General features: G+C 44.9%; 1 protein-coding gene across 1 annotated transcript in view; it reads left to right on the top strand.

The window, feature by feature from the left end:
• The window catches only part of ADAMTS9 (ADAM metallopeptidase with thrombospondin type 1 motif 9), a 154,526-nt gene that overhangs the window by 130,963 nt on the left and 10,862 nt on the right, over window positions 1-12,701 (top strand). The window contains exons 31-37 of the mRNA XM_023529708.1: window positions 3,247-3,420; window positions 6,098-6,292; window positions 7,335-7,467; window positions 7,684-7,778; window positions 7,894-7,988; window positions 8,081-8,214; window positions 9,949-10,059. Coding sequence (XP_023385476.1) covers window positions 3,247-3,420; window positions 6,098-6,292; window positions 7,335-7,467; window positions 7,684-7,778; window positions 7,894-7,988; window positions 8,081-8,214; window positions 9,949-10,059 — 937 coding nt within the window. The remainder of the gene's footprint in view (window positions 1-3,246; window positions 3,421-6,097; window positions 6,293-7,334; window positions 7,468-7,683; window positions 7,779-7,893; window positions 7,989-8,080; window positions 8,215-9,948; window positions 10,060-12,701) is intronic.

The following is a 12,701-nucleotide window of genomic DNA, read 5'->3' as shown; positions in this document are numbered from 1 at the left end:
CTGTTAATTTCAGCACATTTAAAGGCACATGTAGCCTGAGAGACAATGGGCAAGCTACCCAAGTTAGCCCAGTGCTGTGATTATTTGCTTTCTGAATTCCAGTGTGTGCTGAAATTCAAGGAGGCTAGTGGTGCAACTTATACGCTTGGTATAGTGTTTCCAAAAAGCTGTATTGAAATTCGAGAAAACCTTTTGGAGTTAAAATGAGGCTAGTTGAGCTTTCAGCTGTTTTTTAGGGCGTTCTAGATCATTTTCCAGGACAAAGGAAAGAGTCATAAATCATAGGGGAAGTGATATTACCGAAGGCTGATAAAAATCCAGTGGTATGGGGCTAGGTTTGCTTTCTGATTACCCAGCCCCGTGCTCTAGTTTGGGTTTAGGACTCCAGGGGGAAAGCTTTGCTACATGATTTCAGAGCTTCTGTTGACTCATTCCAAAGCACTGGGCAAGTCACTTATTTACTTACTTTAATTTTTCTAAAAGTTATACTCAATTGTGGATGAAAAAGAGGCCACATACCACACCTGACAAGCTCAGGGGAGGCGAGGCATGCATGCTGGACCCCTACAGACTGAGAGACCAAAAGTGACCATTTAGGATGATCCGAACATAAAAATCCCTCGCTAAAAGCAGGTCAGAGCGAGTAGTCACCGTAGCTTCCTTGACAAAGGTCAATCTTCACCTTAAGTGAGCCCATCCATTGTCTTTTTGCATCTAAGATAACATAGCTTTCCACACCCCTCAGGGCACAACTGTGCATCAGAGCACCAGAGCACTAGACCACAGAACCCCTCATTTTAATCTTGTTGCCCACATACCGTCTCAATGTGCTATAAATGTTCATTATTAACTACCCTGTACCCACCAATGTAAGAGAAGTATGCGTTACTCTATTTTGCCTTTTTATCCAATCTCAGAGATTTCCTTGCTTTGCTTTCTCCTGCCCCCTTGATCTACCACCAGTGGATATCATGGAACCCTCCCTATGTCTTTTTCTTTTATTCTGATGTATAAAATAAGCTGCAAAACTGCTATCCTCTGGAGCACTTTCTCAATCCATTGAGGTTTTGCTTCCTGGCAGTTTTCATCAGTTTGTCTCAAATAAACTCATGAAAATTCTCTACAGGTTTGGACGTTTCTTAGGTTGACACGAGGTAAGATTTCCCAACTCCCTTTTCCACCATTGGCAAAATAGTTTTTATGGTTAGTTAAACATTCTTCAAAACCAAGGGAGAAACACTTAACAAGCAGAAAGTATTTAGTAATCCTCGCATTTGTGCTCTAAACTGTTACTTATTGACACAGATTAAAGCCCTATGGATTAGTGAAAATGAGAGGAAACTGGAAGGTTTAGTCCAGGTTGGCTGCTCAATAGTCATGATCTTCTCTGAGTCACATAAATCCTGATCTTCTAAGGAATTCCTTTTTCCAAAGGACGTTAAGTATTTCTTCCGCATATACCTACACATTGCAGATTGACCATTGTTTTGTTTTATTTTATAAGATCAGTGGCTTCCCAACTCGTTTGCCATTCTTTTCATGAAGAAACAAAAATGTTGTTATTTCACAATCATTCCCAGCATCCGCCAGGGACATAGAAACTCCAAAATCATTGAGCCAGGATTGAGCTAGGAACTAGACTCAGCCAGCCTCCTGCACTGATCAGAAGGTGCAGGAGCAGGCTCCTCCATGCTCACTATGTGACTGTTCATAGCAGCACTATTCACAGTAGCCGAAAGATAGAAACAACCCAAATGTCCATCAACCTTTGAATAAACAAACTGTGGTATCTCCATCTGCGGACTATTAGCCATAAAAAGGAATGAAGCACCAATACACGCTCAATATAGAAGAACATGGAAAACATTATACTAAATGAAGGAAGCCGGTCACAGAAGGACACACATTGAATAATCCCATTTATGTGAAATACCAAGAATAAGCAAATTCATAGAGACAGAAAGCGGATTAGTGGTGGCCACAGGCTGGGAGGATGAGAAAAGTGGGGACTGCTCGAGGGGTGCAGGGTTTCCTTAGGGGCGCTGCAGATGTGCTGCACAGGTAGTGGTGATGGTTGCGCAACATCGTGAATGACTGAATGCCACTGAATTGCACACTTTAAAGTGATAAATTTTATACTATGTGTATTTTATTAAGAAGAGAGAAGAGAGAAGGGGGAGAGAGAGAGAGAGAGCGTGCGCGAGCGAGCGAGAGAGAGAGGGAGGGAGAGAAAGGAAAGAAAGAAAGGCAGTGGTCATATCAGGAAAGAATTTCTGAGTTAAACTGGCTTCTAAACTCAATTGGGCAGTACAGAGATCATTCTAGAACGAAACATCCCAGCTGCTCTGTTTTCCTCTCTTTGTTCATGGGAATAAAAATATCTGTCCTTTCTACCTCACAAAGAGATGTATGACCTGCAACAAGTTCCTTAGGCTAAGTCTCAGTTTCTTTAAATAATGGAGATTATAGCAACTACTAATTTTTACCACCTAGCTATCTACATCTTTAATGTCTGTCTTTGCTACTAAAATACAAGCTCCTCTCTGAGAACAGGGGCTGTGTCATTCATATCCACTCTTGTTCACTTGGGACCCATCACAGGGCCTGACACTTATTAGGAACTTGGTGAATATTTGCTGAATGACCAAGGGATGAGAGCAGAAAAGCCTGAAGGGGGCTATAGGAAGGCTTTCCTCGAGTCCCCAAGGTGGGGATCATTTGTGAGAAATGAAACTTGTCCTTTATGCTCCTCTGGAATCGACAACTAGGACAAGAGGCTGGAATCTGGAGGGAGATGTTTAGTTCTGTGTTCTAAGAAGATTTGTGCCATTTGGACAGGTAATGACTTCCCTGACTCTGGAGGGATTTAGCCACCAATTTGAAAACTGTTTGGCCATAGTTTTAAAAAGATTCAATGTTTGAGTAAGTGTTTGAAGTAAACAGACCTTCAGGTCCTTTGCATATCTGAAATGTATTCATTCATGATTCATTCCTGTATTCAGACAGCCATTTACTGAATGATTATCGCTGTGCCAGGAACACCGTTGTAGGTAACGGTGACAAAACGAGGAGTTCTCTGATAAGCCCTGCCCTCAGAGATCTCACAGTCTTAAAGGGTATGTAGATGGGAAAACAAATAATTACAGCAACAGGATATTATTCTTCTATATATAATATATATAATGATAGGATACCATTATCCTGCTGTTTTTCCACATCATCACCTGTTTTGTTTGTCTTTAACAGTGCACCAAGACTTGTGGTGAAGGCTCTAGGTACCGCAAGGTGGTGTGTGTGGATGAGAACAAAGGAGGCGAGGTTCACGGTGTGCACTGCGACATGAGCAAGCGACCTGCAGACCGCGAGAGCTGTAGTTTACAACCCTGCGAGTATGTCTGGATCACAGGAGAATGGTCGGAGGTAGGTCCTAGGGCTTCTGTTACTGCCTTCGGGTCAACAATGGCCTGAGGGAAACAGAAAGATGAGGGCGGGAATGTGGGAGACTGGGACTCACCTGCCAGTTCTGCCACTGAGAACTATGAGTTCTCAGACAAGACCCTGAGCCTTCCTGGGCTAGAGTCCTACATGTGCAAACTGGGGGAGATGCATGAGGTGGTCTCTGAGCTCCCTTTAACTCTTCATTCTGTGATCCACCTTCACATCCTGTTGGTATGATGGGGAAGAAATTATCACAGGAGCTGCAAATTTATAAGATGCCTGTCAGTGCCTGAAGAAAGTTAAGTGTAAGAAAGTGTCTTAGTGTCAAGGAGAGAACAGAGGAAGGCGGGGGCTATGACACATTAGTCCCTGATGGGTAAAGGGAACAGGCTGCCTTCCACCCCAGCAGAGGCCATGTAGAAATATGGGTTCGGTCTTACCAAACTTTGTTTTTCAAGGGAGGACAAAAATATGGATTTTTATGTGAGATCTCCTCATTGTAAAATGTAGGCTAAAATTACTTGTTTAAAACATTGTGTGAGGAAATCCAAACAAATTTGTGGGCCAGGCAGGGATCACCCATTTAACAACCTCTGACCCAGAAGAACAAAATGATTTTCTGTAATATCTAAGGAATCTCAAGTATCTTTTTTTTCTTATCTCCTCCTGCATATAGTACCTTTCTGGATACTTTTTATTATTAATCAACCATTAATAATAGCATGATTATATTATTTTCAAACCTCATGATACTTTCAAATACTGAAAGATGATGTCGAAACCAGACGTCATTTTCCCAAAAGAATTTAGAAATATGAAAGGGAAGTATCTGGGCTCATAGCAAAAGTGTTTGCTGTTGCTGGAGTCTCTTCAGATTTGACAGGGCAGTAATTTTACATCTTAATCAGATGAATATTTGCGTGTAGATGATATGTGTGTTGAGCATTGAATTGTTCTGCCCTGAAGGTGGTCCTAAAGTCTCTTCTAACTATGTCTCTCCATCCTCTCTACTCTAATGATTTTGTCTCCCCTCCCTCCCTGGAGATATTTGGCAGTGTCTGGAGACATTTTTGGTTGTCACAACTGGGGGAAGTGACACCTAGCTCCTGTTATCTGGTAGAGGCCAAGGATGCTGCTAAACCTACCATTTACAGAACAGTCTCCATCATCTTGGCAGAGTCTTTGGTGGTGGTTATTACTCTGCTAAAAGTGTTTTGGTCTCTTTCTAAGACTTGAATCATGTTACTCCTGTAGCTTTAATAAAACCTCAATCTTAACTCCTAAAAAATGAGCTAGGGAGTAGATTTAAAAAAAAAAAGAAAAAGCCTCCTACATGTGTCACAGATTGAAAAAATCTGCAAATTTACAGGTAAAGTTTAGCGGGTCGTAAATAGGACTTCACACAGATACAAGGACCACGGGGAGGAGACCCTGCAAGGGGAGTGACGCCAAAGGGATGGGACCAGAATTCCTTCTAGAAAAGATTCTGGTGAAATGCAAGAGCCACAGCAAGACATCCCTCCGCTCCGGGAGCCCTGTTCCCACGCCTTCTCTGCACTCCACCCCACCTGAATTTGGGGCAACCTGGGGCCAGATCAAAGAAGAGGAGTCCCATCACTCCTGGCTGATGCATTTCCCTGGTTGGGCCTGACATGTATCATTCATACAAGGAGTCCACGTTCTCACTGTTTCATCTTACTTTACTGTTATTTTCCAATTAGAAAAGTAATCCACGTTCATGATGAAACAAGCCCATTACCCCAAGCATGGAGAATCAACAGTAAGAGCTTCCCCACCTCACTCTGCTCTCCCCTCCCCTCCTACACTTCAAAACTCTGGTCTGAAATGGATTAAGTAAGCCAGAGGCAGCCGACAGTTTAATGATGCGCTGAACAGCTACTAAGATTATGTGTTCTTTCCAGATTCTTTCCAGAGATGTGGAGGCCTCTGAATAAAACCTGACTATATTTGGAGCTCAGTTCCATCAGCAAATGCCTATCTCCCATTGCGTCCCCACATAAAAGGCCACTGGGCTGCTTTTGCTTCTGGTGTGTAACAGTAGAGTTCCCATACTTGCCTCCTCAGACGTACAGCCTTGTTTAAATTCGCACAGACTGAGGTCAGTGCACGCAAGTGCTGGGGGAACCACCCTAAAATACCCACAGCTTGGACAGAGCATTTATTAGCCGTCTGTCTACACGTGAAACACCCCAGACTAGCTTTGCATTCCCCTGGCCCAGAGTCAACTGGGTCTTCGGGCATTTGAACAGTGGCAGCCAAAGAAGGAAGAAACATACGCAGAGCATTTCCAGGTCTTGAGCCAGCTGGAAGGGACGGACCGGGGACGCTCTGCGTGCCTCTGGCTGGGCCTGTTCCCTCCTGCCTCTGGGACCTCTTCAAGAAGAGACTTCTCCTTGGAAAAGTTACAGGAAAGGAAACAGGCATGGCTTAAAGTGAACAGCTCAGGAGACATTAGGAAAGAGCAACACCGTGGCTTTTCACAGCAAGTAAGAACTGATAGAAGTACAAATAAGCTAATAAAGTGAGAGCTTTCCACAGCATTGTCGCAGGGTCAGTGTGCAAGGTGGAGGTCAGGGGTCTGTTGTGGGCTGCCCCCAGGCACTACTCCAGCCTCTCCTCTCAACCCTTCTCTCCTCAGTGCTCTGTGACCTGTGGAAAGGGCTACAAACAAAGGCTCGTCTCCTGTAGCGAGATTTATACCGGGAAGGAGAATTACGAGTACAGCTACCAAACCACCACCAACTGCCCGGGCACGCAGCCCCCCAGCACCCACCCCTGCTACCTGAGGGAGTGCCCTGTCTCGGCCACCTGGAGAGTGGGCAACTGGGGTAGCGTAAGTAGACGATTGAGTTATCAAATCGGAAAGCTTTTAGATCTAAAACCCCATCGTGAACACATCCTACCTGACCTATCCTAAGCCATTTTCCTTCTAGGAGAGAGCCCGGTGAGAAATAGCAGTTAGCACTTTGAAATGAGGCGGTGGGAAAAGAGTTCTCGTCCTGCTGGGCAGCATGGCCAACCCGGTGCTTGGCTCATGGGTTCTGAAGCCACACGTTCTCCTTGTGGTTGCTGGTTCTGCTGCTTCCCAGTTGAATGAATGACAAGGTGTCTCAGCTTCCACATCTGCAGAATGGGTGGGAGTGAAGGTGAAATGAGTTAATACAGAAAAAACACTTAGGGTCATATGGCAAATTTTAATTTACAAATATTTTGCCACAATTTAAAATTAAAAAGCACCTAGAACTTTGTCACTTAATAAGAGTTACAGAAGTGTTAGTTGTTGCTTCTGTTGTTAAGAAGTCTGTATATTCTAGTCTTTCTACACGGGGAATCCTTCATCGCATTAGGGGTACGAGTGAAGACGTGTTAAACTGAGACTGCCCTGAAAATTGCCACAGCCCTCCAGCTCCTGACTGCTCAATGTTGTAAAGTGATCAGGCAGAAAGTATAAGACCAGTTGAAAGTGGTTAGGGTTTGAGTCCTGGCTCCACCATGACCTTGAACAAATTTCTTAACATCTGAGCTCTAATCTTTCTTCTGTAAAAATAGAATGATGAAAGTGTTATCTCATTGCGTTATTGTGAAGCTTAAATGAGAAAATTATAAATATATGTATGTATGAATAAATATTTAAGGAGGTAGATAGGTAGATAGGTAGGTAGGTAGGTAGGTAGGTAGGTATAAATGTGTATATGTAAAGCTTAGCACAGAGATTGGTCCATAGTAAGTGCTCCAATATGTCAGCTATTTGTTTCAGCAACGTAGTGTCTGAAATGATACCCTGTACGTGCCATCAGGCCCTGAGCGCCACATCACTAGAAGCACACGCCTCCTGGGTTCAAAAGCCACATCACTGACTCTGCTCTGCCTTGTAGTGCTCGGTGTCCTGTGGCGTCGGACTAATGCACAGATCTGTGCAGTGTTTAACCAATGAGGACCAGCCCAGCCACTTGTGTCCCGCTGATTTGAAGCCAGAAGAAGGAAAAACGTGTCATAATATCTATAACTGTAAGTTGGCCAAGTAAAACCATCTTTCGGGAGCATAAAGAACAGGATTTCTCTGTTCATTTGTTCGCCTGCCCATTTTAGAAATACAGAATGTATTTTAAAGAAATTGTCCCCTTTGCTGAAAAGACTTTAGTGTGAACAGTTTAATTCCCTTCAGAGGGAAATGTGGCACACCTCGGAGCATCACACCTAGTTTTTGCATTTCACGTTTTCTAGGTGAGTTCCCCCAGAACTGCAAAGAGGTGAAAAGACTGAACGGTGCCACTGAAGATGGTGAATATTTCCTGATCGTCAAAGGAAAGCTCCTGAAGGTAAACGTCAGACATCGGTCCTTACTTCGAAAATGTTTTTAGAGTGAGTGGCCCTGGTTCTCATTGTCGCATTTCTGAGCCGCCCTCCACAGGTTGTTTCTGGTCTGCCTTTCAGATATTCTGTGCAGGGATGCAGTCTGACTACCCCAAAGAGTTTATGACCCTGGTCCACGGTGACTCTGAGAACTTCTCCGAGGTTTATGGGTACAGGTAGGAAAGCTCAGGCTCAGAAGAGCCCGGGTGCCTGGAGATCCCTAGCAGTACCTTCCCATCCTCACCAGAACATGCTCTCTGTAATGCAGGTTGCACAACCCAACCGAATGTCCCTACAACGGGAGCCGACGCGATGACTGCCAGTGTCGGAAGGACTACACGGCAGCGGGGTTCTCCAGCTTCCAGAAAATCAGAATAGACCTGACCACCATGCAGATAATAAGTAAGTTCAGTGGCACGTAACGTGCCAATGTATTCGGGAGTCTCTCCATTCAGTCAGCAAACATCCCGTGCAGTGGCCAGGCACGAGGTGCTGAGGATGCGAAGAGGAACAAGACCAGCCGTGACCTAGGCTGCCCGAGGGTGGGGTTGCTCCTTTTTGTTCACTGCTGCTCCCTCAGCGCCTGGAAAGTGCCGGCACTTGGAGCAGGGGGGTGGGGGCTCCAAGAGATTTGTGATGAATGACGGAAGCGCATTAAAGGGGTGCCACAGCAGTGGGGGAGTCAGAGCGGCATGCCCGAAATACAACGAAAGTGAGACCTTGAGGTCAAGTAGAAGCTAGCCGGGTGCAGGGTACTCTGTGTGGTCAAAGCAAGGATGGGAGCAGAAGTTTTTAAGGGGGAAGAAAGAGTAGGTACAAACCCTAAAGCAAAGAGAGTCATGTGGCAGCATTCGCCCACCCCCACCAGCACAGTGTGTGCACAAACGTAAAACTAATTTTATCTGATTGTTGATTTACACAAGAAAAATGGAACACAGAACAACCTTCTTAAAACTAGCCTGCGCGTGGGCTGATTTGATACTCTGGCCAGCACTGCATTTTTGTTAGGGACATTAATCATAGGAGTAGTTAAGGCAGCTCCACTCTCCAAACACGTTCCCCTGAATAGAGGAAAAACAGAAATAATGAATAATTAATTTTTCCTCATTAACATTGTACTCATAATATTGCATTGCTTTCCTCTTGAGGTAGATTAAACTTGATTTGCACCAAGATATTTTTAATCGCTTTCAGCTAGACCAATTAGGGCTAAAGGCAGAGGGTCCGCAGTTTCATGATTAGACCCCCCACCCTCACCCTCCCCCAGCTAAGACCCAGAGCTTCTGCCTGCTGAAGCCGGCAAGGGCCCCTTTCCCTGCAGGACATGGGACTCAGACTTCCCTCCCACCAAGCTGTGGTTAACTGCACGAACATTCAGGCCTTCTCCTGTTCCAGAAAGACAAGGCAGAAAGGTAAAAAGCTGCCTCCGGTCCCCAGTTCCACCAGCAACAGCTTTCGCAGGATTCTCAATTTATCACCTGATTTGCCTTCCCCATTCACAGAGCTGGTCTCCGGAGCTACAAGAGATTTGAGACCAGCATTGTTTTTATTTATTTATTTATTTATTTATTTAACTACAAGTTGGCCCCAAACTTGAGAAACTGCCATTAATACTTTCAATATGTGAGTTCTAATTGCTCCACATTTTGGCAACAATAGTGCCTAGGCCACGGGAGGACAGATGAAGCCTCGGGGAATAACTCCCAAGTAGCGGGAAATGCTTTTCTGGCCTATTTTCCTAGTCCTGAAGCCTCAGAGGCTGTGTGCAGGAGGTTCTCAGTCGCCCGATTACACTATGTTTAAGCGAGATGATTCACATATTTATTTAGATAGGAACTGATTCTAAAGTCATCTCGAACCCCCTTTTTGGCTTCCATACTGTGAGGATGCAGTCGGGGCTGATGAAACCCAGGGAATGAGGCTCTCGGGACCACAGATATAATGGGGAGAAAGCCAGTGCACATCTGGATCCATTTGTTCACTAATCGTGCTTTGGAATTTTTCTCTCTCCCACTCCCTCTTATTATTTCTCTTACTATTCTTCTTCTCTGCCCTCGTTAACATCCTGTCCCTTCCCTACCTTTCTCCCACTCTCATCTCTCTTCTCCCTTTAACCCTTTCTCCAAAACCCCACAGCCACTGACTTACAGTTTGCGAGGACAAGCGAAGGGCATCCTGTCCCTTTTGCCACAGCTGGGGACTGCTACAGTGCCACCAAGTGCCCACAGGTACGTGTTGGGAGGCATCCCCCTTAACCAGGGATCCACCTCCCAGCCTGTCCCCAGGGACCCTTGGCTCTGTCTGTTCCTGGGAGTGTAATTAGAACAGCTGCTCTGGAAGGCGGTTTGGCCCCTGCATCAAGAACCCCAGAAATGCTCACAACTTCTAATCTAGTCATTCCACTCCTTGAAGTGTTTCCTAAGGAAATGATCATAGCTACAAGCCAAACTTCTGCATTCAATAAATGCATCTATGATAATGGTAAAAATTTAGAAATGAGGGCTTGGTTAAGCAAATGATGATGGTTGATAAAATAGATATTAGGCAGTCAGTGACATGTTGGTAAGTGTTTAACGACTGGCTCCCCAAGAAAAAGGGGGGGGTGGAAGCTGTGTTTTGGAGCATTTTCCGATTTCGGTGTAAATATCCTCCCCCACCCCTATGACTGATTTCAAGCCATCAACATTATGTCACTAAATGGAGAATCGGGGATAGATACACGCAGTCAGCTCTCAAAAGCCAGTACAAGTGGACTCCAACACACCACTGTCAGCCATTAAAAATCCTATTACATGATATAGGAAAACTGTTACCCCTGCTTCAGACGTCTAAAATGTGTAGTGTTCAGACCAAGAAGTGCAAATTTATCATCTTCTACTGGATTCGCTTTTCAGCAGTGCAAGTGACCCACAATCCTACTGCCCATTCTGTACTTCACGAGTCTTGCCTCTTGAGCGGTGTGGCAAGTTTTAACTCGCCTTCTAAAATATGCTGTAATAATCAGCCTGGGCCACTTTGGTAAGGCGGGCATCAGTCTTTGCAAGAAGTTTCTGCAATGAGAAGGCAAGACAAACATAATGAGCTAGGTGAGACTGGATAGGAGAACTTGGCCCGTTTTTTTTTTGGTTCACATGACGTCCTCACAAAGCAGTTGTCAAACTCTGTGTAGGGAATTTCCCACTTTGACTGTGCCCCTTTGAAAGCCTGGGCATTGGGACTGGGTGATGCATTTAGAATCCCAGGATGGATTTACACCCAACCACAGGGACCATCCAAGACAAACATATCTGAATTTTCTTTTGAGGAAGTGTTTTCTCAGCCCCAAGCTTTAGAAAGCATCGCTAAACATTTTAGAGAAGTGTAAAGGAAGCTCTCAGGGGAGAAAGAAAATAAACAAAGGACATAATGGTAAAAAGGGCCTTTCCTCCATTATCCAGGAATTGAAAACTTTTGAAGTGCGGTTTCTTTAGGGCAGTTCATGACTTCAAACACTCCATTGGTAAGGCTTACCGTTTAACAGCTAATAGATTGGCCCTGTCCTGTCTTTTCCAAAGGTCTCAGGGTTTTCCAGTTTCCATATGCGCATCTTTTGGGAAGCATAAGTAAGTGAAAGTTAATTTGCATTCACTTAATAATTCAGAGACAACTGAACTGATTGATTTGCTAAATCCTGACACTGAAGCAATTGCTAGAAGAGAAAACTCAAAGCCAGTGAAAAGCTAGTTTATACTGTTTTTCAGCCCGCTCTGTAAACCACGTTGAATAAAGAATTCTAAGACTTTAATTGAGCACCGACTACTCCGATTAAACAGAATGAGGAAGAAAATCTGTTCCATTCAGGCCTATCACCCGCTCAGAGGGCAGATCTCGCTAAATGTATGAATGGAGTGTGCTCAGATACTGGACGCCCAGATCAGGGTGGACATTCTCGGGCTGGAAGCCAGGTCAGCAGCCTGGACCTTCTAAGAACTTTGACATCAAAGCAGATCAAGTCTACCTTCTGCAGTGCAGGCGGGACAGGCAGTCTGCATGGGAAACAGGAGAGGGCAGGAAGAATGAGAGGGTCTGGGCATAGGAACAGGTGTGGACACCCTCCGCAGGGCAGGAATGATAGATAAGAAACCGGCCTGGTGGGATAATGCTGCACATAGAAGCCACTGTCTGAGGAGGCTGGACAAGGAGGGCTTTGCGCCTCAGTGCGGCCACTACCAGGGACACCTGGGTATTGAGGCCACTCAACCATTAACATCTCTTAGTGCTGTCATAAAAAATTTCCAAAAAGCATTTCAAAAATATCAGCAACGCTCCACCAGGTAGCGAGTTAGGGACATTATACCTTATATCTAATCTCTTCTTATTCACAGGCTAGGTCGGAAAAACTTAATTTGTATAACAAGACCCACAAAATAAAGGCCGTTCGGGAGGCCTGGCCCAAATCTTAGCTTAATTCAGCCTGGACTTACTGGAAACACCTGTTAAGGAAACCTAACACACCAATCACAACCCTCCAGCTCAGCTTTAGCTGGCTTACCTTACCCTAGAAAACAGGACAGGTGTTGCCTCCCATTTTTTAGATGGACAAACTGAGGTTCTGAGAAGCTAAAAACTGTGCAGGATCTCGCTGCGGGTGAACGAGCTGAATTTACAGTTGGGCTGACTGCCTGTGAGTCTCCACCTCAGACCTTCCTCCTTGCTTTATTAAAGATTGTTTTGGCAAAGCACTGGATTGTAAGGTTCAGAGAGGAAGCATTCACCCTGAGCGTGTTCATGCGGAATGTTTTTAACTCCGAAACTGCTCATTGTGGAGTAGGAAAACCTCAAGAAGAAACTATTTCTCGGATGGCTTTGCAGAGTCATTTCTGAAAGAGTGAGCGAACAGAGGCAGATGG

The sequence above is a fragment of the Pteropus vampyrus genome, unplaced genomic scaffold (assembly GCF_000151845.1).
Source record: "Pteropus vampyrus isolate Shadow unplaced genomic scaffold, Pvam_2.0 Scaffold41, whole genome shotgun sequence".
NCBI lineage: Eukaryota > Metazoa > Chordata > Mammalia > Chiroptera > Pteropodidae > Pteropus > Pteropus vampyrus.
This window is presented reverse-complemented; position numbering and strand designations above follow the sequence as displayed.